This window comes from Acanthaster planci, linkage group LG05 (assembly GCF_054643075.1).
Source record: "Acanthaster planci isolate LZ-2023a linkage group LG05, COTS_SCS, whole genome shotgun sequence".
NCBI classification, from domain to species: Eukaryota; Metazoa; Echinodermata; class Asteroidea; order Valvatida; family Acanthasteridae; genus Acanthaster; species Acanthaster planci.
Genome location: NC_141781.1, coordinates 19,481,877 through 19,508,752, shown reverse-complemented (window position 1 = coordinate 19,508,752; position 26,876 = coordinate 19,481,877). Strand labels below are relative to the sequence as shown.

Genomic DNA, 26,876 nt, shown 5'->3' with positions numbered 1-26,876 from the left:
TTTGTTCTGGCCACGTGTTTCACAGCCTCACACATTTGCCTAGGTGCACGTAACACAAGTGCGCAAACCTTACATACCTAGTGTCAACTTGTGAATAACAGATGTCCACACGATGCAGAAAAAGAAGACATTCTGTGGACTTGCCAATATCCACAGGATGTTTCCCTGTCTCTGAGAAAGTTTAGAGGTGTGTTGGGGCTATCTGTCGCAAAAGATAGAGGAACTGTCGAAGAAACGTACGAAAAATCAAACTGTTCAAGCAGTTGAGACAAATCTGTGAAAAATATTCATTTTTCTTGAAGACAAAAGCATGTCCACACATGTATGTAACAAACATGTGGCTTAACAATTTTGGCAAACCTGTACTGAAAATGTGGGTATTTCACGTGAACACGTCTAAATTTTAAAAAAATTGGTGTCAGATTATAAGACATCACTACTTGAATTTTTTTTAGTGATGTATCACTATTTTGGTACATGCAAGCAGGTCATAGTGCACAAAATTTTCTCAAATGTCTTCAATGGGTAAATTTCGGGTTTACAATTTTATACAGAAAAACACCTCAAAATGAACAGTCTTCCCCTGACATCACACTAACGGGGCCCTCATTTGGCAGGAATTTTATAAGTCTGAAAATCTGCAATTTACCAAAGGTAAACTAAACAGGCGTGCCAAATCGCTTTAAGAGAGGTACAAAGTGGTGGACGAATGCATCTCTCAGCTATTTGTTGCATGGATGTTGCCCCCCAAAATTTCAATAACAGACAAGCAATCATGAACATAGAGCAAAGAAACAACTCCAAACCACATTTTCCCATTACATTAACGCTTTATTCTGTAGGAGGCGGCATTTGCAGGAATTTAGTGTTTCTTGTATTTTGCTTTCCTTTGTTAAAACCCTGGATAAAAACAGTCCCATAATTCACTCTACATGTCTAAGGACAATAAAAGTAAAAAAAAAAAAATACAGCCAAACACAAACAAACAAACAACCACCAAATAAAAAGTTCATTGAAAAACTCTGGCGCAATCAACAACGTAAAAAATATGAGCACTTGACATTCATTCCATTTCTCAAACGTTGACAATGTTTGGAATTCCAGACTTGATACCTACATGTGCTGTGCATGAAGTATCCAATCCTTGCTCAAAGAATGGAACTGTTTTGATCTGATAAGAATGTGGTGAAGCAAAAGAACTTTTTTGCTCTAGGTGTTGCAAATCTGGTACATTCAGCAGGCTACAGATTTCGCTGTTGCTGTTGGAAACAAGGTGCGACAAAAGGTCTGGGCTTACAAGTGAACTTCCCACTTTCCCAGGGCACCACTTCAACTTGAACGGGGGCACCGCCAATCCACAAGTGTATTCAACGTCACTACATGTATTTACCATGGGGGGGGGGCATAACACTAACCAGGAAAAAAACAATCCAATAAGACTGACTCAAAACTAGACGAACGCAAGGTGAAAACGAACACAAGGTGCAAAAGAGGCGTTGTTTTGACTACGCTACACTTGTGTGACTGGGAAACAGACTGCGTGTATGTATGGCATTATGATCTAAACATTCGTGTCGGCTACAGAAAAGGGTGAAATTCTAACTCGGGCTACTGACCAGCGAATATACAGCTTTGTGCCTAGAACAAAATCCTGGCTACACGTAGCAATACATATCTGTAACCATGCACAGCGAACACTAACAAAGCAGCTCTTAATGGCAATTTGTGTATTTTACATAACTGCTAATAAACCAATGGCACTGGATGAAACGTTCAGTAAAAAATTTGCAATCTTAAGTGGTTTTGCTCGAGGTTCAGAACCAAAAATGTCACTGCGATCCTGTAATGAAGAAGCATTTTTTAAAAAGTTTTCTCTTCAAATACAGAGCGGTTTTGGTGCGCAACCGATGATGTCTCAAAGCAAACAAGAGTTGAACATTATACAGGGAAGTGCACACAAGCACCCACATTGTATATCACCTGTTCAAAAATACCCCCAAAAAATTAACCCGGTGCACCAAAAGCTGTCACCTTTGTACTTTAGTATGAAATTTGGGGGGTTTTTTGGTCGCGATAGTGAACAGTAAAATTAGCCAACATCAAATGCAAAGAAGAAGGGAAATCAACCTGCTATAAGCATAATCATCAGATAATGTACATGAGGTCAGAGGAGACACCACAATCCTTTGCTTGTGACATGAAGTTAAATTGTGTCCGAGATATTTCAATAAACACGGTGGCGTTGAGTGCAGCAAAATCTCGGGCCACACCAGCCCCCATCTCGTCAGGTTCAACTGACGCTCCCCATAACCAGTTGTGGCAGACAAGTGCAACGTTACGAGAGGCCACAGAGCCGAGTTTGATGGGGGTAAGAGAGAAGGGGTAAGTGGGTGGATGATTGTTTATCGCCTGTAGGGGTGAAAGGGCAAGGCGGCGTTGTTGCCCCCGCGGGCAAAGTTGCCCTGAGCGGCAGGCGCCGCAGCGTTGTACATGTCCTGTGAGGTGTCTTGCTGGGGCTGCTGGTAACCCTGTTGCTGGGGTTGCTGCTGGGGGGGTTGCTGCTGGGGCGGGGCAGTGAACGCCCCACTCATGTCGCCGCCATACCCACCGCCTGCAAGGAAGAACCAAGGGGTTAGCAAGCTTGAACAGCTTCCCTTTCAAAGTAGGTTTCGCTTTTCAGTCTAAACAAGTTTCAACCCTAAGAGAGTCTCGGGAAACAATTACAGTCAGTCTTCTCCATCGGAATAAAGATGGCACAGCAAGAGAAGGGAACAGAAGTCCAGGTTCAACACTTCATAATGCCATCACAAATTCACTGCCACTTGATGCAACAAAAGCACACACACCTCATCCGTGAACCTGTGCTAAACTGGGGTACCAGAATACTTTTTACTGGCAATCACTTTGGTCACTGTCTATGCAGCCCTAAGGCCTGCATGCAAATACTAGGTCCTGCACTTTGTGGTCTAGTATTCATTCTGTTGTTCGCTTTACCTTGCGGTTGGTTGAAGTTGGGTTGGGGCTGGTTGTAGTTGACACGCTGAGGTCCATAGCCGGACGCCTCCTGGGGATAGTTGCCCATATTCCCTGCAGTGTGAGTTCAGTTATCAGTTAAGGCTTGTGCCTGAAAGCCACGGCTTTTTTAAATGTGGCTAAACATAATTCGATACATGTATAATTTATCACAATGTTAAAATTGGAATGAATATACAGTGAACTGTTACTTCCTCGCTGGTATTTTTCTTTCATGTCCCCAAACTGAACAGTTAGCCTCACTCTCAATCCAAGATGGCCAACACATGAATACAGTCTATTCTCATAGACATGGAACGCAACTGCCACTTTGGCAAAAGGTAGAGAGGGTCCGTGGAAGGTGCATTAAACCCTCAAATACCTTCACGTGCATATAGGGTGCCTTGCGCGGAGTGAAAACAGCTATGATTCGATGGTCTGCTACCGGTGTGCACCTGCTGGTGTCAAGGACGGGTTCCAGATAATCATATCGCAACATAATTGACAAAGTGCTCGGCAAATTTTCCTTGAAACAAAAAAGCGGTCCCAAAGGGAAATTTTACATTGATAAAGCAGGCTGGGTGGATAAATCCTGGAACAGATTTCGCCTTTTGCGTGTAAGAGATTGTTGATACGCATTTTGGATAAGACACAAGTATCATGTCCGTTTTCAACCAGTTTTCTTCGGATGGGATTTTGTTTGGGGGGGGAGAGGGCTAGGGTAGGCATGTTTTATTTCATAAGGCAACCGGCTCCTTTGCTACACAACAGTTCACACAATCGGGGCTGTCTTTCTATACTAATTGAGGATAGGGTTCCTGCATCTGACAATTAAATTCCATGATCTTTACATGGCTTTTTTATGACCAAATCATGAAAATCCATGACTCAGTATTACCAGGATTTCCTGGACTATTCAGACTTTTAAAGTTGCGAATAAAATCACACGTATTATGCACTAATTTCTGATGATGGAAATCACACACAGCGTTCGAAAATTTCCATGATGTTTCCATAACTTCAGCCATTTTTACAAAATTCCATGACTTTTCCAGGCCTGGAAAACGAAAACAAACTTCCATGAGTTTTTCAGGCCGCGGGAACCCTGGAGGGGGTATTCACACGTACATGTACCTCTGACCTGCCCCAAACTTCTTATCTAGGACCAGGCTTGGTAGGTGCGTTCTGGACAGTACCGCCCAGCTGTTGAACACTTCACTTGACCCCGTATGACATGTAAACACACATATTTTTCCTTATTTGTTACACTCGTTTGAGAATTCTTTTTTTTTTCATTCCTGCGGTCGACGTATTCACGCAACGTGCTTAGTCGGGTCAAAGTGCAATTGCAACGTTGAAGAACTTGCAGGTAGAAAACTTGCCCCCGGTAGACAAGAAAATCCGACGTCAACTGGTTATCTACCGGTATATTTTTAGGTTCTGATGAAAATCTTCTCGCCAAAAATGCATTCTGGGGAGTTTGCAGGGAAAGCGCAGCACCGCTCTTTGGCTTCTCTAGGTGCACATAAAATGACACATCAGCCGAGTAAAAAAATGAAGCGAGTCTAACCGTTCGGGGCATAGCCGCCTTGCGCCTGTCCCCCATAGTTACCAGTATTGTAACCCTGGTTGGTCTGGGGCGGGGCCTGGTTACTGTAGGCGTCGGGCTGCTGCTGCTGTTGCTGCTGTTGTTGAGGGCGAGGTGCCTGCTGGCCGTAGTTGCCGTAGTTGTAGCTCTGCGGCGGGCCTGGGCGGGGGGGAGGGGGGAATGTGAATAACCGAGGTGAATTGAAGGTAAAAATCGTAACAATGAGGTTGTGTTTAACTTCTTGACGTATGGGACAAGATGAAGGATGAGTGAACAATGAACAATGGCTAAAATGCTGCAAGTAAAAAGAAACGAGCCAAACTGTTAATGTATTCACACTGGGTGAAAACAAGAAAATGAACTTCTGAGGTCAAACAGCATTAACCCCAAAAAGAGCCAGGGGAGGGCGACATCCGTCCTCACCCTCCGCCATTTTTCCAATATCGCCCAGGAGCTGAGCTTTTTAGGAGGCTTTAGAGACGCCAATTTTGTGAAAATAATCAAAGATAAGGTCCTCGCGCATTGCCCATGTTTCTGAGACAGGTCAGCCAAAAATGTAGATACACTTTTTCCAATGTGGTGCACGGTACACGAGGGATGGCCTGCTTGTAACCTTGAACTTCAAATGACTCTAACAAAAAAAACCATGTCTGACTGAGTTCAAACTTCACATTTGTAATAAGGAGCGTCTTCATACTTACATCAAGTTTCAAAGAAATCGAGCTTGGCATTGCCACTTTCTGAAGGGGGAGGGGAAGGAATCCCCCTACTATAAGAGGGGCCACAGCAACCTGGCTCTTTGAGGGTTGAGATTGCAAAGGTGTAAGCAATGAAGACATTTTCAACACCTAGCGACAGTACAATGGCTGCTCTGTGATGTTACATTGACTTTCAATGACTGGCACCCTGAACTTGCCCGTAGTCTTAAAAGAAAGTTCACTGTAATGTGCATAAACACTGCAAAAAAACTAAGTGCTCTCTGGAACCAACAGGTAATAATTAACAAGAAAAAGAAAAGTCATCGACCTTATTATTAGACATCTGGGGCCCGTTTAATGGAGCAGAACTGTAGCACGTAATTTGTGGCAGGTGTAACCTTAGCCGTGTGCAGTGAACATGTCAATCACAGAGAATCTTGCTGGACTTTTAGACTAAGTATGTAAAGCTCCCAGCCTCGGCCCCTTAATGTTTGTACACGCCTAGTGATCTCTGTCGATGCATCACTCGTTCTCAAAAACACACCTGCGTTAGGCATGCAGCTTTCTCCTTCTTATGATTTCAACGTGTACGGTACTGCTACCAGAAGTTTCGTTGACCAAAAAAATCCTGTGCCCGGCAAGTTAGCCGTGCCATGAAATATTTGGCCAAGTGCAGACTCCATGCAGAACAAAAAACACAGGAACAGAAAGAGTGCATGAAACCAGTGCCCAACTACACAACGCGGCATGCCTCAACACCAAGGCCACAAAAAAACATTGGAATATTAATCAAAATAACACAAGTTTACAAAATAACAATTTGAGAAGTATTAAGGAATCCCGGAGAGAGAAACGCAATAGTATATGAGAAATTTAGTCTATTATCTTGAACACTGGTGGTTTCATGCATGCAAACCAATACTTCATAAATTCTGGTGCCCTGCCTGTTCCAGGATTCCTGTTTCAAGCATGCAACTGAGAATTTCAGAAAAGGAGACAATTCATTTCCTCCAAATCGTTCTACTATACGGTGTTTTTTCAATTGGTAGAAACACACATGAGAAAAAGAACATTGAAAATCAGCCAAATCCGAGGAAAAGTTGCAGACCTGCTCGTTAAGGCAACTTGTTAGTTCTCTGTTTCCACGATCAAAGTGACATTTTTGCGACATTGCTCTGCAACTTGGGGGTTCCCAAACAGCTCAGGGATCAGGGAAACACATGTATGTTAGTACAATCTGATGCCAACTGCACGGCCACGTGGTGAACACTTCGACAAAGAGGAACTCGTCTACCTAGGGACTTGGTTAACCGTGGGGTCTTGGCATGGTGGCCGTCGCCCCCAGCACTGGGTCGTCCTGGGAATGCACAAAGGGGGAACACTCAAGGATCACTTGCATACAAGCCACACACATCAGGCATGCAACTTGGACTTTGAAAAAAAACAAAAACAAGGAAATTCCAATCTTTAACCCCTTCGCGCCGGGACACAGAAATTGAGATCCTCAGCCCGCTTTTAAGCTATTATTCTCCACCCACGCTCGAGCGAACACGGTGAAAGAAGGCAGACCCTGGCTCTTGTATATATGGTAATTGGCCTTTGTGTGTGGCCCAGAAATGAAAAGACCGGATTTGCATCATAATCACCAGCTTCACAATAGTCCCCACTTTGAAAAGAGGCAATGGGAATGTGGAAGCTTGAGTAGAGCCGCACACCACCGAACAATCAGCCTTTTCACCATGTAATTCAAAGCATGCAGAGCACGCAGGGCAACAAACCGAGAATTTGCGGTTTGGCAGGTGGCCTTCATGGCCAAGCGAAGCTGGAATTCTTGGAGTCGGCTTTCGGGAAGAAATTCCCGGCGCGAAGGGGTTAAATACATGTATTTTGTACAATGTTTTCCGATTTCCAATGGCACAAGTTTTGAAGTGAAAAATGAGGAAATCAGCAAATCCGAGGAAAAGTTGCATGCCCGACACATGCAATGCACTCCAAATCATGCACGGGATTCCACACATACATGAAGCTGTTGTGAGGGTCAATACAGCCAGGCTACTAACTGCTAAGAAGACTGACGTTAACGTTTTTATGGGGCTGGTACAAGGCGAGGCAAGTTGTAAACTTGACTGAAATGTAACCAGATGCTGTCGAGTCAGTCTTCCAAACCTTATTTCGGTAATTTTGTTTCTGTTAGTGTAACAGGAAGAGCAGGTTGCGTTGTGTCGCACAGTCTGGTATCCCAGGGACAGTGGACACCGTGGGTGAAGATTTTGAGGCTTGACACTGACGTGCAAGATTTCAGAGGTCGTTAGTTCTTCTAAAGTGGCCCTAGCGACGTCCGCCTCATTTTCACAGAGTTGATCGCAATTTATTTGGTTGGGTCACAGGGTACCGAAGTGAATACGTCACGCGCACAATTAGTGTGTAAAAGGCATTAGCGGGAGAACCAGCGCTCGAACCAACACGCGCGCGTACTCCATTCGTTTGCACTGCACTTTCTGGTTGACACTGACGTCACACCTCGGCACTCTATATGAGTTGTGTACATGAAACTATCTACAGCACAGATGAGTTCCACAGGTGCCATGTATGTAATACTAGGCTGAGGGTAGCATACAAACATAACATGGCTTGAGGGCGGACAGTCCGGGTTAACTCCTGTAGATATTGGAAGCTGGCAAACGAGTTCCCGACGCAAAACCAGCATCGACTGTCCAACCCAAATAATCCATGTCGTATTTGATCTACCACACTTCAGTCGTCATTACAGTTTCTGGCACAATTTAGAGCACTGATCAACATGTACACGTACCACTATCTTTTTCTTATAAGCAGCTAGGGCCAGGCTTGCAAATGCCTACTTCACATGGGCAACAGCTCCACTGTAGCTTCATAAAAGTGCATGCATAATAATCTACACGTGTCTTTGTTTTGAGTGTGGAACCCTACATGCATGCACACCTAGTAAACAGCTGAACAAGAAACGGTGGACAGACAAGTGAGCACCCTGCTCTCCACTGTGAATATGTACGGCATATTCCATGTATGACACACAACAACACGACAACACGACATGTATGATAAATGACATGTATGACATGACATGTATGACACACGACAACACAACATGTATGATAAATGACATGTATGACATGACATGTAAGACAGATGACACGTATGACATAAGCATGACATGTACGACATACAACATGTACTGCATGACATATGACAACTGACCATGATACTGACCATAGTTCCCTTGCTGCTGCGGCTGCTGTTGCTGGGGCGGCTGCTGCTGCTGCGGCGGAGGGGGTGCCTGCTGCTGTTGCGGCTGCTGCTGCTGGCCGTAGCCGTAGCCCCCTTGCTGCGGCGGGGCCCGCTGCTGGTTGTAGGCGGCGTTGCCGTTGTACTGGCCCCGGAAGCCTCCTTGGTTCGGCATCGGTCCACCCCGGGGCACAAAGCCGCCTTGCTGCTGTGGCTGCTGGGCGTAGTTGCCTGGAAAACGGGAAAGTGGAAGCTTGAGTAGAGCTACATGCCACCGAACAAATCAGCCTTTTCACTGTGTAGTTCAAAGCGTGCAGAGCACGCAGGGCCACAAACCGAGAATCTGCGGATTGGCAAGTGGCCTTCGTGGCCAAGCGAGGCTGGAATTCTTGGAGTCGGCTTTCGGGAAGAAATTCCCGTCGTCAAGGGGTTAACCTCGAAAGCCCTTCAAATTTTTATCCTTTCCATCCCCTGTGCTTCACTGGGGTAGGTCTGAATCTGTTCTATTGTAGATTAACCCTAACTCCCGAAGAGGATATACAAGCAACCTTCCACATCATTGTAAGTATCAACACCATATAGTAAACTGTACACATAAACATGGTATACCTAACCCGCATAAACACAGCCAGTATACCGGCACAGTACTCATCCTAACAGGTTCCAACAAACCCTGGTGTTGGATTTTGGCTGGTGTGAGATTGTTACGGTTAAGCTTTGCTGAGGACAAGCAAAGCCATGATGACTTCAGGTGTCAGTGTCCAAGGGAATGCGGCAATGTGTCTGACCCATTTCTGTACACAGCAGCAGGTGACGAGTCCTCTAATAATCCTCGCATCACAGTGGCTGCCACCCGCTGCTTTTGCCATTTTTAAAAACAACACCATACAGGTACCTCGGCTTCCTGTCACGACCAGGACACGACAAATGCTGAAGCTTGACAGTAATTTGTACTAAAGTAATTTGTACTAAAGTAATTTGTACTAAAGTAATTTGTACTAAAGTTTGGGTGACCTTTTTTTGTTTGGGTGTCTGCAGGTCGTTTGTCAGACTGGCCAAAAGCCACATGTTTTAACCCTCCTTTAGTTTTACAACACAAGTATGCGCAAGTGCCCAAGGTCACTCTCTTGCATGTTGGTGCAGTGCAAAACACGACACAGCTGTGCTTCTTTGAGGTGTTAACCAAGTGACCCAAAGAGTGACTTCAGCACAGGAGGGTTAAGGCAGAATTACGCAAGAATCTGTGACAATGGGCAGAACCTGGGGGGGAGGGATTAAGAATAATTTAAAAGGCAAGCTACTCACCCATTGGGGCCTGCTGCGGTTGTCCACCCCAGCCTCCTGGAAAAGTAAACGAGAGACAGGGCAGAAGAAACTCAGGAACATACTAGACTGTGCACTCTGTGCCTTCACATGTAGAGCGCATCGGCCTCGATGCCTCTGACCAGTTTTCATGTATGTTGGTGATCTAGACTATGCAAGTTTTGCAAACTCTGCTTGTTAACCCTAATAGCGTCAGGAGTTTTCAGACCATCTCACTACCTGGGGGGGGGAGAAAGCAGCTGTCCATTGCACGATCTTTTGAAAACCTCGCACGCATGCAAACCACATTCACTATCAGCACTCGTACATCTGTGTAGTTTCAATAAGCCTTTTGCGAGTTACATTTGAATAAAATCTGGTACACCGAGTTCTTTAAATTCACATGAACATAACTTGAATTCTCCATACTAAAACCACTGTTGCTTTACCTCATGATTCAGGGCAAGCTTTTGCTTAGTTACATAAGAGATGCCTTGCAACAGTACGCTGTTCTCAATGGATAAGAACAGTACAAAGGAACCAGTCCATTCTGGTATCCCAATCTGGTATCAATAAGGCGGTTTAGGCAGCCTCTCGTCTGTATTCAGTGCAGCAAAACTTGTGGCTATCTGTGACATGCCACGTTTAAAGCTTTGTGGAACTATTTCTTTGAAAATGGCCTCATTTTTGACTAAAGCCAAGAAGGAACTCTTTTATTGACAATCATCTACCGCAAAGATCCAAATCCTCAAAATAAGATGTGGAAGGACAATTTGATTCCAAGTTTGGAACAGGCCTTTGTAGCGACGACGCCACACTCTCTCTTCGCGTGTGTGCTTTCCTGTGGTACTCAGTGGGGCCGTGGACCCCGGACTGGTGCCATGGAAAAGTGCACATGTGGCCTCATCAGAACAGAGGCCTGCTGGTGCAACCAACACCAACCAGACAAGCTGTCTACTGGGCATCATGGACTCACCTGGGGCTGGGTAGTTGCCTCCCCCTTGGTTGAACTGGTTATTGCTGTAGCCCGGGTTGGGGTTCTGACCCCAGCCCTGGTTGAACCCTCCGCCCATGTTGGGGGGCCCACCTCCTGGGGGCCCACCCCGCTGCATCTGGTTGTAGTTGCCTCCAGCGCCCCCTGGGGCCCCACCCTGGCCACCACCCATCTCGTTACCACCCCGAGGCTCCGCCCTCTTGCACTCCACCTGTTGGGGGGGGAGATCAAGTGGGTGTTTCCATCAGTCACAGATCAATTTAACAGGGAACGTGAAGGAAAAAATGTGCAAAGTGTCTCTGCTTTGAAACAAACCAGACACTCTTTGAACACTTCATCCCTCGGACGTTTCACCAAAAAAAACTAAAAAAAGTAGACACAAAATTGAATTTTTTTCATATCATTTCTGTAAAGCTGTCATTTTGGGAAAAATACTTTCTCAGAAGAAACTCTACATCGTCAAATTGTTTCCTTCGTGGTAGCAATTCAACAGTAAACAAAAAATCCAGATGACAAAAGAAACATACGCTTAGTGTGCAATTATTTATGAGAATTTTTCACAAATTCAGCAGTCCGGTGTTTTTTACCATGCTGCCCTGAAATTGCCTTGCACCTCACGTTCAACGGTACGCTCGACAGCAACTGCCCATCACTTGTTGAACAGGGGTTTACCCAGATTCGGACGGCATGCGTCAACAACAGAAATGCACGGCAAATTCAAGGCAAGATTCTTCAACTAGCACATACATTTTTTTGGTTTTAACTTCTTGTGCATGAACCAGCACACGTACAAAAATAAACCAAACTACCTGGAGCTCAGAGTACACTACAGAACCTTGTTTTCAGTTCTTATTTTAAAACTTACAGCAAGCTTACACATGACGGATGTTTAATACCTGAGTTCCTACACAATATGTATTCTACCAAATGACTTAAAAAAAAAAAGAACAGATCTAGCAATCAGGAGAACAAGCCATGCAGAGGGAAAGTATTTCAAACTAATTAAATTCTATCTACTTCTATTCTTATGGATTTAATTCATCAATTTACGCTTAGGTATACATGTGCATGAGTTACATCACTACATGTACATCCAATGCAAACCGGGCAATAATTAAACAATGTGGGAAAACTAGAAGGCACCTCTTGAATTCAAGTCATGACTACTGGTTGATTATACGAGTAGTGGTCTACGGTACATACCTTGTACATGTACTTTTTAAATTATGTACGTACAGTACTAGTGTCTGAAGTGCCGAAGAATGTTGGGATTAAACAAAAGTCTAGTTCAAGTTCCGTACCCCGATCTCAAACTGGCTCCAAGTAGCTTGATTTATTTTTTCTTACAGTTTACTAGAAATCAACCAATTCTGTCTTGTACACCCAACTATTAAATCTCCAATCAAGTTTGAGTTTGTTTTTACTCAAGGAAAGTAAGACTGCACAATTCTTTTATTTCTTTTCCCTTGTCTATCTACTGTAAAACAATTTCTGACACAACAGAAAAGAGCAACACTCCTCAAACGACACACACAGTAGCACACATACTTGTTTTACATACTTGTGTGTGGACATTCCTGTGTTTTTGTGTAAAGACCAAATGACTTGGACGGTTCCCTCTTCAGTTTGCCATGGAAAACACTGTGTGGACCTGTGGAAGTCCACACATCTTTGAACCTTACACTCCGAGGACATCTTTTGTCCTCTGGTCCACAAAAGTCATGCGAAACAAGTAGACACCTTCTCAGTCTTTCTACCTTATTACATGTCCAGCTTGGTTGCACTGTTGAGGAATCTAAGCACTTATCCCTTTCTGTTCATTCATGAGGGGCTCTAGTAATCCCTTTCTGCTCATTCATGAGGGGCTCTAGTAATCCCGTTCTGTTCATTCATGAGGGGCTCTAGTAATCCCTTCCTGTTCATTCATGAGGGGCTCTAGTAATCCCTTTCTGTTCATTCATGAGGGGCTCTAGAAATCCCTTTCTGTTCATTCATGAGGGGCTCTAGTAATCCCTTTCTGCTCATTCATGAGGGGCTCTCGTAATCCCTTTCTGTTCATGCATGAGGGCTCTAGAAATCTAGTAATCCCTTTCTGCTCATTCATGAGGGGCTCTAGTAATCCCTTTCTGTTCATTCATGAGGGGCTCTAGTAATCCCTTTCTGTTCATTCATGAGGGGCTCTAGTAATCCCTTTCTGTTCATTCATGAGGGGCTCTAGTAATCCCTTTCTGTTCATTCATGAGGGGCTCTAGAAATCTAGTAATCCCTTCCTGTTCATTCATGAGGGGCTCTAGTAATCCCTTCCTGTTCATTCATGAGGGGCTCTAGTAATCCCTTTCTGTTCATTCATGAGGGGCTCTAGAAATCCCTTTCTGTTCATTCATGAGGGGCTCTAGTAATCCCTTTCTGTTCATTCATGAGGGGCTCTAGAAATGTAGTAATCCCTTCCTGTTCATTCATGAGGGGCTCTAGTAATCGCATCAGCTCCTGTCCAAAATAGGAGTTTTTAGATTTCTTCCCAACCACAGCTGGCACATGCTTTCCCTGTTACTTAACTGATCTTGTACCCATATTCACAGATACAAATCGGGTAAAGAAATCTAACATCAAATTTCACCATTTTTGTCTCTTACTCCGACAAAACATTTTCATAATTTTTTGAAATTTTTGTTGCTTTTTAGGAGGGAGAGATTGATAAACTTCATTTTCTGGTTTCCAAGAATTTATTTTTAAACACCAATTAGATTAAAGTTTTACAAAGACGGAATATCCAGGACACCAATAGAAGGCTCTCTTCAATTCTTTGCCTCTCAAAATAAACACATGCCCACACTCACATACATGCTTGTACATGGCACACACTGAGGACTTTGCAATCTCCTTGTAACAATTTGGAAACTCATTTCAATTTGGACACACCAAGGACAGCACGCAAAATGAGGACATACTGTCCTTGCATCGACGTCCTCAGTACATGTCACATACAAGCACAAACACATCTCAACACTGAACACATTAAGAAGTAAATGGGAACATGGCACTGCACCGTTTTGTTATCAATGTTGAAAAATCGCTGCCTGCAGACGTTTTCCACGGTGGCATCGTCAATGAAGGTGACAAACCCGAAACCTATGGCATGCGAGGTAGTGGCAAATGCAGATACGTAGGGACAGTTACAAGTATACGGCTGGTTAAAACCCTGTGTTCATTCTTAGCCAACAAATTCAAACCCTTCTGTGATTTTTTAACATGCAAGTTCGCCCATTTCCACGAACTTACATCACTTTTACAGCCGAGAACAACTTCATCTGCTCACATGCGAATACACCCATCCCACGGTTAAACGTGCTCAAATCTTGTCTCCTCGTTATGGCCGACCCCAGGTCTTTTGTCTTCATACCAAAATTGAATCATTTTGAGAATCGAATTGAGATGTAAAGGTGAAAGCTCAAGTAATATTAGGGGTAGGATAGATGAAAAAAATAAATGAACCGCACAGAATTTGATCATCTGTAAGCAATGATCAACCAGCCGATACTTCTTGACTGCACTTAGTTATGTTACTCGGGAATACCTACATAAATACAATGCATTAACAAAGGGAAAAAAAACAGTGGTTAAAGTTACAACAATAAATACACATATTATTTACAGGGACATCATGATGACGGTAAGATACATGCATTCCTGGTGTTCAATTTTAGCAAAACGTATCGTTTCTCACAAATAGTACCAGATAAACTAGAAATTATTCCATGGTAAATTTGGGCCGTTAGACACAGATGGCACGTGGACAGTAGATATTGCTCCGGCTGTACATGTCAGAGCTGCTCATTTACAAATATTCATAAACGGCAACTGTTTCGTACAGGGGTAAATGCATCTCATAGAAATTACGACCAAAGTTTCTTCAGAAAAACTCATACAAAGTACACTGTTCTACACTAATATCCGGCCAGACGCGAGAGATATACTGTACATGTACCAAGCCGCTACACGCACCTGACCAAGTTACATACACGCTTACACTTACGCTAAGAATACTTTAATGTTATACATACGAATACCTAATGCTGACTGCGTAGAATTAGCAATACAGATACGTGTACTCGGACAATGGGATTGCCGAGGCATTGATGCAACATTTAGTTCCGTTTGGGCTCGACAGCAAGACTGCCAATTAATTTCTGAACCGAGGCAGACTTTCAAGTTTTCCTCTCCCGTTTTGGAAATGGCAAAAAAAGACGGGTACGGGCACCAGACTGGAGTGACACTTACCTCGGCTCTTCAGCGTCTGGTTGTCGTGCATGATGACCACGTCTTTGACCTGAGGGTGCAGAAGAGACGAGACGCCTTACCAAAAGGCTGAACAGAATGACCATTGATACTGATCTCGTAGACGGTCTAAAAGTCACTTGTCCACTTTGGGTTATGGAAGCGGTGACTTCGGACAGTGTGCTGTTAACACTGGACAGGTTCTGAAACAGCCACTCGACGAAGCTGCAGAGTGCTGTGTAATGAAACCCTTCAATGGAAACAGTTTTAAACCTGTCTACAAACGGTCCCAAAATGTTCAACTGGCACTCAAACCTTTAAAACTTTAACAATTTTTTTTACCTCAAACTAAAACAACACCTACCTGCCACAATAGTTAACACACAGAACCTTGGAAGTAGCTATCGTGTTTAATCAAACCTCAGGAGTTTTCATCACTGCATATTTAAGTGGGGGCTCATGTCTGCCAAGTGCACATAACCTGCCGAGTTGCAGTGTTTTTTGCTCACTGAATCTGAGTGTCTCTAAAGTGTCTGATGAGCTACTGAAGTTTCCTCTGTGCTGCTGGGATGTTCTCTGCACAACTGCTCCTTACAGTCTCCATCTTACACAAATACGTGACTCTCGTACATGCAGAACCAATGATTCACTTGCCAGTCTTATGGATGATGTTTTTATCAATGAGCCCTTACACCACTGCAAAGAGGTACTTCACAGTACAGTGCATCCCAAGGTTTAACCCAACAAGGTCTATGTCAGCACTGGTATTTACGCAATGTTTTATCACCTCCAACACTATGAAGATGGCTACTATCGGGCAACGAAACTCAACACATTAAAGCCAATTGAAAGACCAAAAATTGGGAATGCAGACGTGAAAGGAAAGGAGAGCTGCAACAGTTGGATTGCAATTAAGTACAGATAACATACAAGGATGTAGAGTCGTGCATAACTGCAATGCTACAGAGTCGCATGGTGTGGACCTTCCACTGATCCGGGCCCTCTCTTGACAATCTAGCAGCTTCAAACTTCTTACCGACTGGAGAAGGGCCACTTTGCATCTCTGCATCATGGAGATTTGAATATAGGAATGGGGTGGGATATCTCACCGGGAAATTGTTGCTGTTGAAGAAGTTCTTGATGCCGTCAACGTTGGTGCTCTGGGAGATCCCACCGACAAAGACTTTCATGTCGAGGCTCTTGCTCTGGGGTGGCCTGTCAGTGGGAGTAGCCAGCTGGCCTCTCTGCACGCAAGGTTTGGGGTCAAGCTGTAAGGAGACAAGAATGACGATGACGAGCTGACAAAAAAAGTGTACCGCCAAGCCCATGGCTGAACCCGTGACTTTAATTTGTGAGAAAAACAGAACCGAGCTGTCCCTATTGGGAAAACTATGTGTCTAACGTGATGACACTGGACGCTGACCTGCAGTACAGGTCAGAATTTTAGCCGACACGCAAACACAAACAGTGAACCTGACACTTTGTTCGATACGCGCTTTCCATTTTTTTACGAGCACTGCAGGTCCAGTGGACAATACCCCAGGCTCCGGACCTCATTATCTCGCCAGGCTTGTGACTGCAGACCACAGAGGTCAACTAACTGCACATGGGGTGCCGTGAACAGTGCGTCAGTGAATCGTGTAGCCCTGCCAAAAAGGTGACAGGGACTGATGACAAAGTACCGTGATACAGCTGTTTTCTTAGATTGCATCTAAAAATTTTCAAAATGCAGTGAAATTGGTCAGTAATCCGTATACCTTGTGTGTTTCAATACTGCACAATTATTTTCCAAATTTAAGCCTGAGATCGACTGAAGGGACGACGACACTTTTCCTTGTTCTAGATCGATTTTAAGCAATGCTGGAGCGCCACAAAAACTTCCTCACAAATAAAAGGTTACCACGGGAGAAATCTATTTCTCTGCCAGAACCATTGTAACAAGCCGATTCCTTAATGTAGAGAAATTTGGCTCATATGCCAGAATTCCAGTAATTTAAACCTCAAACTTGCGTAGATTTTGACTCGACTTTTGCAGCTGCGCAGCAAGCTACAATGCTTCCCCACACAAGAGCATTATGCCATGAAACGAAGAAAGTCCCCCAGTACACGTACATGTACATGGTGCACTGTACAATACATGTACATGGTGCACTGTACAATACATGTACATGCATGCATAGCATTCTACTGGGTAATCACGAAATCACAACTGCCCCAGCGCTTTCATCCCAAACACAAATTATAAAACGGAACATTAGTATGAACATGTAAATACATCACCTACATATGCACGGTTACAGCTGTCATCATACGTCACAACGTGCATATTTATGAGTCTCATTTCTTGAGCTGTTTGTACTTTGGGGCCTAGATCGAACGCTTGAAATCATCCCTACTGCTCCCGGCACAAAAAGTCCAACATGACTGCGCACATGTGCTTGATGTGCGCGGTTGGAACATGTAGTGTGGCACTGGATAAGGGCAGGCGTTCAGCAAGTTAAGTGCCCACGTGCACGGGGCTTACTGGATCCCTGTTTGTTTGTTTGTTTGTTTGTTTGTTTTTTACAAGGAGGCAGCTGAAAGAATTACTGTAAGCAGGGCTGGGGTGGTATCCCAGAAACAATACTGCGGGGGGGGGAGGGAGCGTAGAAGAAACTCACTGCACGCCCATGTAGCTTGAGAGGAGTTGGGGATGAGAGGACTTTGGTGGCGCACGCCGGGTCCTTGAAGGTGACAAAGCCAAATCCTCGATTCCTGTCCGTCACTTTGTCAATCATCAAGACGCAATCTGCCACCTCACCGTACTTCTCAAAGAAGGCTTGGAATTCCTCTGGACAAGTGGGAAAACACGGTAAATCACACTTCTCAGCCCTTTTCGGAGACATTACGCTGTACCAATGAGCAAATTTGGGGTTCTCAAGCTTCACAGAAAAGACTTTGCACATAGCAGTGCCTCCCACAGACATACAAACCCATGGATGAGCAGCTCCTATTCAAAACAATGGTGGGGGACCGTAGCCGAGATGGCAACCAACTAAATCCACTGAGTGACTTCCTGGTGGTATCACGCGCGGGACTATGCTTGATTTTGTCAGGACTGGTACAGCACACACTCTGCAAGTTACACACACACTGCAGACGCCTCTATCCATATATGTCAAAGGTAGGTATTTACGTTTCATTTGAAAATCCTTTAGAAAAATTTCCCAAACTTTACCTTTTTAGAAAAGTTTAAACACCCAAAATTGCATACAAAAGTATACAAAGTTGTTCTTTGATATCACCGAGCAGTAAAGTGTCCTGAAAATCAGATTACATTTTACAGGTATTGTTTGCAATAAAAAATTAATGCCAGAGTTCCATTTAAACCTTTGGGAAAATCTATTAACGGACTTGGAACTTTTTTCATTTAAAAACGTTTCAACATGTAATGTTCCACCCTTAACCCCTTCACGGCGGGAGTATTTTGACCAGCAGCAGGCCCCATTGAACCAGCAGCTGCATGGTGAATAGACTGTATGTGTAGTGTGCAATGTTGCGGTAGTAGCAGTCCTCGGTAGCGAAGGGGTTAGATACATGTCCCCAATGATTCCAACTTCTACATGGCTTCTCTGCCGGATTTGAACAGGCTCTCTCCAGTCAGGAGCCAGTAATTACAGTGACCCCCTTATAGATTACAAGTTGTATCTCGTCGGGTGCATGGAAAAAGGTCGTAAGCCCTAAAGACCTTTTGCCGGGAAGCATAATCGCTGCCAAAAAAAATTTCCTGGCAAAAAGGACATATGTGTGCAACTGTTTTATTTTAATGAAATATAAAGATTTCTTCGCAAATAGTTCCCTAGTCATTTGATAACTCGTTCAAAGGTTACTTTTTGCACAACCTATGTTGATTTTGTTGTAAATTTTACTAAATAAAGAGAGTGTGTTTCTTGGGCCCTGTTACCAGGAACATTTTTTCTACTGTGATCATGCTTCACGGCAGGAGGGCATAAGCATGCTTATGACCTTTCGCCAAGCACACGACGATCTGTTCAGCTTTGTACTGTTTCCAGTAGTCAAACCTGGTTAATAAAAGGTCCTTCGGACTTGGCCAAATACATGTTCCTCGTTATGACACAAATCTTGAAGAGTGCATTTATCAGGAATGAAAACAGAAAAACAGACGATTGGGACCTAAAATTGTCCTTGTTACAAGGAAAATCTTGTATTAACATTGCTCTTATTAACGAGGTTCGGCTATACAAAAGCCTTGGGGGTTCAGCGTGGAACAGGTTACGAGGAAAATTCCAGTCACATTTCCACAAGCGCCCCCCTCCCCCGGGTCCTCATTCTTCTCGGTGCAGGCTCAAGACCACGTACCTTTTGTCACCTGGCTGCTGACAGCTCCTATGAATAGCTTTCTGCAATGCAAACAACACAGACAAAAACCTCACTAATCTTCTATCAACATGAGGACAGTCACTTATCAAACAGTTCATCGCCCTGTAGCAGGTGATACATCACATGGGTTTCACCAGTCTGCAAGTACGCGCACTGAGCGGCAAAGGAAGCAGAATTCTGAAACGAATAAAATATTCTGGGAGTCTTGAATCTACCGGTACATGTACAATGAATTCATTTTCTTCCCAGCAGCACTTCCACATTTGGAATTAGCTTTATGCAACAAGGACAGACTGCAATCAATGACCAACAATGTAGGTATTAGCTTTATTGTACTTCCGTTTCACCTTAATCTTAACCATTACCTTCCTTAACACTTTGACATTTTGTCTGATGCTGTTGCAATGCAGTCTTTTTTTTTTGTTGGCAGCAGATATTTGACCGGTTCATGGTGCAGTTAAACTGAAAGAACAGGGACTGGACACGGGCAGTGCTTCTCAGCATGAGGACTTGGACATTTGACCCAAAAAAAATTGCATCCAATTCCTTGTTTACAATGTAACTGACAATTCACATGCATGGGATGATGGAATTCAAACCCTGTTCAATTTCAAACTTTTTGGCTTAAAAAGAATCTAAACGTATCAGGGCCACATACATGTATAAAAAGAGTTGAGCAAACACATGCACAGTCGACTCTCGTTACTACGAAGGCCTTAGGACTTACTAAATAAGTTTGTATTATCTGGACCTCGTCTTACGCGAAAGCTGCTGGAATAGGTCCCAGTTGGCATGGGTCTGAGTTGACTGGACACTGACCCGACATGCCAGATTCGCACAATTACATGTACAATGCGTTGGTCATGTTGATACTCCTCTACAACTAGCCTGGGCCGACTTCTACTATCAGTTTTTAGTCGGCAAGATCCATTCCCGTGGTCAGCATGTCACTACAAACATTTAACACACAGCAAAGGGACAAAATTACCCTTCGTGGGTATTCAATAATGTACATAAGTTCCCGGATGTCCGACTGCGAGAATAAGTCTGGATACAATGCCAAGCAAACTTGATCATGATGCTGATGTGCGGTTTAGCGCCAAGGACATGCAGGAAGAAATTCAACATGTTTCTAAGAGTCCAAGGTAATAAGAGTCCAAGTAGGTATACCCGCCTAAACTAAATATGCTAAAAAGAAACTATGATCAAAAAAATTTATAGGCTGGCTCTTCCAAAGTTCTGCACCTTTATTCTAGCATGTCTAAACACCTCATAAAAATATGATGATGGTGGTGATGATGATATTGCTTCCGGGGAAGCCATTCAACCCCCTCCTCCCATGCTGTAATACTCGGCACTAGTCAGCTGAGCTACCAAGCACGGCTGGTACTAGTACGCCTTACCTGTACAGTCATGCTATTTATAATTTAGGATCAAAAAGCGTCAACGCATACAAAAATTAAAAACAGCATGACTAGCGTCAACAAAGCGTCAACAACTCGAAAGTACCCTCTAAAGATTTAAAAGTGCTTTTTATCATAATTTAGAGACTCTAAGACCTGCCGCTCTTTAAGCATGGTAAGAGAAACATCAAATTTGCTTCCAGATTCACGCAGAAAACAAAACTTTTTCGAGATGTATGGAGGCCGCCATCTTTCTTCATTCTACTGTCCATGCGAAAACAGGATGGCGGCCAGTCAGGCTGCACGAGCATGCCCGAAATTGTCGCTCAAATTTTCATACGTGATACATTGAATATGATAGGGCCTACATACATGGATATAATAACGTTGGAGCCTTACTATAAATACTAATATTGTAAACTTAACATGGATGGTAAATATAAAAAAATTGCATAAAAATGATTGAATATTTTGTTGACGCTCGTTGACGCTAAACTTGCATGACCCTACCCGTACATGCCGTACGTATGGCCAGGCCAGTCATACGTCATGCCAGTACATGTAGGATGTACATACATGTAGCCTACGTCCCCAGCTAAAAAAAGCAAAGTTAGGCCTGAAGTTACAACATGTAACGCAAGCCATCACAGGACACTACAAAAACCAAACCGTACCCCGGTTCTTCACCCATACTGCCTCTTCTGTATGTTGTGTCTGGCTTGTTGAGAACAATATTCATATACAATAAAAATTGGAACTAAAAAACAAGATCGCGACACACTCAACACACGCGCGCTGGGTGTCGATGATTCCAGGACAGGACGTAGACTTGTCCCAAGACGTTGCTATGAAGGCAGCAAATCTGTCGCGTTCACGGCCAACCGCTCTTCGCCACGCGCCCACAGTTCACAAATGTGGCCGGTTGATCGTGATAACGCCCTCTGGCGCCAGTATGTTTGTGAAAAAAGCAACCTCTTGGAACCAAGACTATGCGGCCACCATCAACACCCGTACAAAGCAGCCTTGTCAGAAATCCAGACTGTCTATCGTTTAAAAAGCACGTGAAACTACACATTGTAATTGGGAACAGACTAGTTAATACGGGTTTCCAGGAGATGCATCAGGGGCATTGCGGAGGTTTCGAAATTTCGGCTTCATCCCTAGCTTCAGATTTGGGCACCAGTCATATCATCCCATGTGCTGAAACTCCTCTAGTTATAGCCCAATTAGGCCTACTACATAAGAAAAAAAATCAAAATTGTCCAATATAATGTGAGACCAAAGTTTGGAAGTATATTTTCACTGGTTCCAACTGGGGTTACCAGCTGCAGAGTTTCATGATTCAAGTTGAAGACGAAACTTTCCGAAATTATCTGCCAGTTAGGTTCGCGTCGCGAAATTAGGATGAAATTACTGATGATGGTGCAATGAAAATTAAGTTATCTATCTCACGAGGGGGCACTGAAAGCATACAACTGTAGGTTGTCTACATTGCTGGGGGCACCCCGTACGGATCCATCCCGTGCCAAAGTAGTTACCGTACGCTGTCGCCAGTGAGGACCACCACGTGTCTCAGTTCAGTGTACTCAAAGTTCAATACTTTTCCCCTTCCCGCTTCAACTGATTTTTATGTTTTTATTCGCTTCAATGACTCAATTAGGCGCCACAAAATTGTCCAATAGCGTAACTATATGAAGAGGTCATGGTGAACTCTCTTCTCAAGTTGCGTTCCCGTTACTTTACTACTGAGGGTCACTGAAGTAAATTTTTGTTGGAAGTAAAATATTAAGAGCCAAGAAGCAGTGGAAAAAAATGGATTAATGTTAATGCTCAATAAAGGTAAATGAATTGGGGCGGACACCGGGATTTTGTGATAAAATGCGAATGTTTTTTTTTAGCTTGTGTGACGTTTTCATTTAAACTTTTTTCCTTATCTATATGATTTGTCAGTCTCAATCGCTGTGTTTGTTCACCTTTGATACAACTTCATCATTGTTTAGTTACTATATTCTTTTTTTCTTTTTTGGGGGGGTTCACACGCTCTGTGGAACCATCAACTTGGTTTCTTATAGTCTGAGGGGCTTTGTTTGGTGACTTTATCTCCACATCTGCGAAATCAATTCCCAATTGTACGTACCGCGTGTGCTGACCGCAGAGCGCACTCTCGAGTTGTGACTGTTAAATCGCTACAGCGCCCTCCAGAAGTGCCGGGCTTTTTAGCGCGAAGATCCTACTGTACTAGGGAAACACGTCAGAATTTCTCTCAATAGTCTTTTGGTTCTTTCTGCTTGACAGCATCCGTTCTGAATCTTAATTTTTCTGATATAAATCACCTGTGAGTTTTGTTCTTGATTCAAGTCTTATTGTTATTGTAAACACCTTATATCAACATCTTTGTCATTATTTGTATGTTCTATAATATCATGTCTTGGAGGTTGCCATCTTGTTGCTGGGTATGTTCGCATACACTTATACATGTATGCGCCATGTGCAATGCTTGTTTTCATATTTAGTTTGCTTGTCTCGATGTTATTCATTTGTCAGTGCTAAGGAGAGGTGACATAGAATTTACTCCTCAGCTTTTAAGTATTAGTAACTGTTTTTGAGTTTATTTAATCTTGTTGTTTGCTTAAGGGGTCTGTTGATCATTTGCCTCCCAGGTTACACCACATTTTGATCTTCACTTAATAAGTCTGTTGTTGGCAGCTTAGCTCTGCACTCTCGGAGGCTACGGTTCTGTAAGTTTTTACCGTCCAACGATATTACACATGCATTTCAGTTGATTTAGCCTGCATACTGTTAACCACTTTTCAAGATCTTGTTTGCTCAAGTTATTCTGTGTAGATAATGTTGAGTTAAAATATTTTGTATTCTCCTCCACTACATGTACATGTACACTGGTTGTGTGTATACGAGCTCACGTTCCCATTTTTTCAATTGATTAATTCCTGGTCCATCCATTTCTGTATTGCGTTACACACAAGTAGTCGATTTGTTCTTTGCTGGATCCTTTCGTATGTTATTTTGCATAAGCCAGTTTGTTTCCTGCATTGGTTATCAGTGTCACATTTTACCTTTGTGTCACACTGGTTTGCAGATGTTGATTTTGCACGTGGTTTTTATCCTGTTAATTTACAGTTTACCATATGCGAGATTATCTTCAAATATAAAATTTCAAGACCCGAATCTGATGTTATTAACCCTCCTATTGTTTTACAGCACAAATGTGCACAAATGCCCACAGTCACTGGTGAGCATGCAGTTTCTATATGGAACTCAAACATGCACAGGTTCAGTGTGTACACAGTAGGTTGTCAGCACAAAATGACCTAGGGTCTTTTGTGCAGTCCTCTTCACTGCATTTGGTTTACTGCACAATTATGCACATGAAACAGTGAAGCACAGTTCTTGGGCAGCACAAAAGTACAATCTGATATTCCTGTGAGGAACAGTTAGTGCAGTGCACAACACAACACAGCTGTGCTTCTTTGAGGTGTTTACCAAATGACCCAAAGAGTGACTTCAGCATAGGAGGGTTAACACAGCCGCGAATCGAGGTCAGATTGTAAATCGGATTAGAAGTTCGCAATAAGGTGAAATTTGAGGCCGCAGTCAGCATTTATGAGGGTCAGCGAAATTTCAAGGCATTTGGAAGCCGTCCTCGGTGTACGCATTTAACACGCCGGGTGTTTAAAAACACCCACTCGAAATGGACAGTTTCGGTGCATCCCTGGATGGAATAGCGCCCTCCCTAGCTCTCTTGCTACCCTGTCCAATCTGCATTAGTGAGCACAAAAAATGTCGCCAAGTGCCAAAAGCCTCCAAACTGTCCAAAAGCATCATGGCGTCACCTTGCCATCACGCCTGTGGACTTTTGTAGCTCTTCTGAGATGTAGGTGTCTTCTAGTGGAAAACATGATGAGTAAAAACAATTTAATTTGAAGTAGAATGTTGAGCATGACCAGACCCTATCTTGGTACGGTTTACTACATCATTAAATACATGGGTCCCAGTGCTGGCTAGTACCATGCTACGAGTTAGAGCATGGTTAAAGTATGGCTGCTATCAACACCTCCCCCCATTTTGTCGATAGGCTAATGTACATCTTATACCGAGTTAGAGTGAATGTGCCAGAGGAATAGGTATACGTATGCAGTCCGAAAAGCTGAATCACATAATCCAGTTGAACAGGTTCCTTCAACACACTTTTCCAAATTCCAGCCACAAGTGAAGACTTTTCTGTTGTCCGTATGTGGTGGTTCTAGGCCTAATTGTATTTAAAATTTTTGTTGGGGGTAGGGGTTTTGGGTGGCTCTTGGGAGCCCCGATACCTGCCCCCCCCCACCACCACCAGTCCATACCAAATTAAAAGAAGACAAGCGGTTTAATGAAAATAATGTTCAATTTGTTTTCTTGCCAGCTGGCCTGTTCACCGTAAGTGGAGACGTTTGGACAGTATGGCTGATTCGTCCACCGGTTCCAGCAGTAGGCCTACTACATCTGTTGCTCCACGTGATGACACGTCTGACGTCCGGGAGAACTGTGGTGTGACCGTAATGCAAACCAGTAATGAGGTTGGCTGCAGGAAATGGGACAAGAAACACTTCTGCTTTTACTGCGATGTACCCCAGGCCAAGCTCCCCCGTCATCTCCAGTCATGTCACAAGGAAGAAAGAGAAGTCATCGAGATCGCCGGTGAGCCCAACGCTGGTGTGCGTAAGAAACGTCTGTTGAAAATTCGCAATATAGGTAATCACAGGCACAATTGTCAGGTTCTTCGTGAAGGTCGTGGTGTGCTCATTGTCGGGTACAGGCCAAATTGCGTATGGACCATGCGTATATTGTTACGGCTATCATGTGCGTACCGATTTGTGGCGACACGTGTGCCCTTTGAAGCCAGCATCCACTCCACAGACTGACAGCACCGGTAAGAGGGCTCGTGTGGGTGGACGGGTCGCTCACAAGAGTGATTTGTTGGAACCTCCTCCTGTTGGAATGTCGTTGCAGTTACACCAGGTTCTTAGTCCAATGAAGAGAGATGATGTGGCTTTGGTAGTCAAGAATGACACGTTGATTGTTGAACTAGCCAAGCGTGAATACATGAAACTAGGGCACGATGTAGATCAGCATGGCTACATCCGTAACAGGGTACGTGAATTGGGTCGACTCATCTTACAACTCCGAAAGAACACCCAGCAACCAAATACATCACTCAAATCATTTTTTCCATCCGCACCACTTTTCAGATATTGTGAAGGCCGTCCACGATATTGCCGGCTTCAGGGAAGACAAACAGTTGGACGATGTTCCATCACTAGCGCTGAAGATTGGTTATTCCGTCAAGAAGTGTGCACTCGTCTTGAAAGGAAGTGCCCTAGAGTCTGGCCAAAAACACAAAGCGGAGCGTGCGGAAGAGTTTCTGCAGTTGTGTGAATTGAACTGGCGAGACCTTGTGTCCACAAACGCACACAGAACACTGTACCAAGGAAAACGCAACAAAGTCACCACTCTCCCGACAAATGCCGATGTAGTCCACCTGTCGTCGTTCCTTCATGAAGCTGGCAACCGCGAACTTCAACTCCTGCAGGGTGCTCGGAGTAGACAAATCAGGCCAGTTTAGCAGAAATTGAATGAGGTCAGTCTGTGCCAGCTCATCATGTTCAACCGAAGAAGGCAGGCCTTGGATAAGGCTGGCCTTGACAATACATCTGGTCCACCAAATTCCGTAAACATGTAGCAACTGCATTGCAAATTCTTGCATTAAAGGAACATCAGCTTGAAACTCTAGCCAACTTCATGGGCCACGATCTGCGGGTACATCGCGAATACTACCAGTTGCCAGATACTGTACAGCGGGTCACCAAACTGTCCAGCCTTTTCCTGAGTTTGGAGAGGGGCAACCTGCCTTCCCAGCAGGGCAAATCCTTGGACGATCTGCATGTAACTGGAGATAAGGGCAC

At 43.9% G+C, this 26,876-nt stretch overlaps 2 protein-coding genes across 5 annotated transcripts; one reads left to right on the top strand and one right to left on the bottom strand.

The window, feature by feature from the left end:
- Window positions 1–810: 810 nt before the first annotated feature.
- On the bottom strand, window positions 811–21,765 carry LOC110989712 (uncharacterized). Of its 3 annotated transcripts, none has more exons than XM_022254288.2 (13): window positions 21,591–21,765; window positions 19,493–19,533; window positions 17,794–17,963; window positions 16,243–16,401; window positions 15,137–15,185; window positions 13,905–13,987; window positions 10,841–11,069; window positions 9,868–9,903; window positions 8,548–8,793; window positions 6,593–6,655; window positions 4,625–4,759; window positions 2,995–3,087; window positions 811–2,611 (listed from the first exon to the last, which is right to left on the bottom strand). In XM_022254288.2, exons 1-13 carry the CDS (start codon window positions 21,653–21,655, stop codon window positions 2,403–2,405), a joined length of 1,578 nt encoding a protein of 525 aa, XP_022109980.2. In that variant the 5' UTR covers window positions 21,656–21,765; the 3' UTR covers window positions 811–2,402. The 3 variants fall into 3 exon arrangements, with proteins under 3 accessions (XP_022109980.2, XP_022109979.2, XP_022109981.2); XM_022254287.2 differs by having other exon boundaries at window positions 4,583–4,759; window positions 21,591–21,761; XM_022254289.2 differs by lacking the exon at window positions 6,593–6,655 and having other exon boundaries at window positions 4,583–4,759; window positions 21,591–21,758.
- A 1,211-nt stretch (window positions 21,766–22,976) lies between these two features.
- On the top strand, window positions 22,977–26,860 carry LOC110989717 (uncharacterized). 2 transcript variants are annotated; one of them, XM_087137195.1, is made up of 4 exons: window positions 22,977–23,251; window positions 23,577–23,654; window positions 25,337–25,611; window positions 26,163–26,860. In XM_087137195.1, the coding sequence occupies exons 3-4, from the start codon at window positions 25,374–25,376 to the stop codon at window positions 26,534–26,536; spliced, it is 612 nt and encodes a 203-aa protein (XP_086993321.1). In that variant the 5' UTR covers window positions 22,977–23,251; window positions 23,577–23,654; window positions 25,337–25,373; the 3' UTR covers window positions 26,537–26,860. The 2 variants fall into 2 exon arrangements, with proteins under 2 accessions (XP_086993321.1, XP_086993320.1); XM_087137194.1 differs by having other exon boundaries at window positions 23,577–25,611.
- Window positions 26,861–26,876: the final 16 nt, after the last annotated feature.

Bases quoted from the DNA above. Each gene is read 5' to 3' on its own strand.
- LOC110989712 (XM_022254287.2), bottom strand. From the start codon at position 21,655: ATGAATATTGTTCTCAACAAGCCAGACACAACATACAGAAGAGGCAGT. The intron at 17,964-19,492 runs GTACGTGGTCTT...CCACTTGTCCAG, and splicing joins CAGCAGCCAGGTGACAAAAG to AGGAATTCCAAGCCTTCTTT. The intron at 6,656-8,547 runs GTCAGTATCATG...GTGCATTCCCAG, and splicing joins GCAGCAGCAAGGGAACTATG to GACGACCCAGTGCTGGGGGC.
- LOC110989717 (XM_087137195.1), top strand. From the start codon at position 25,374: ATGGCTGATTCGTCCACCGGTTCCAGCAGTAGGCCTACTACATCTGTT. The intron at 25,612-26,162 runs GTGAGCCCAACG...ACCACTTTTCAG, and splicing joins AGAAGTCATCGAGATCGCCG to ATATTGTGAAGGCCGTCCAC.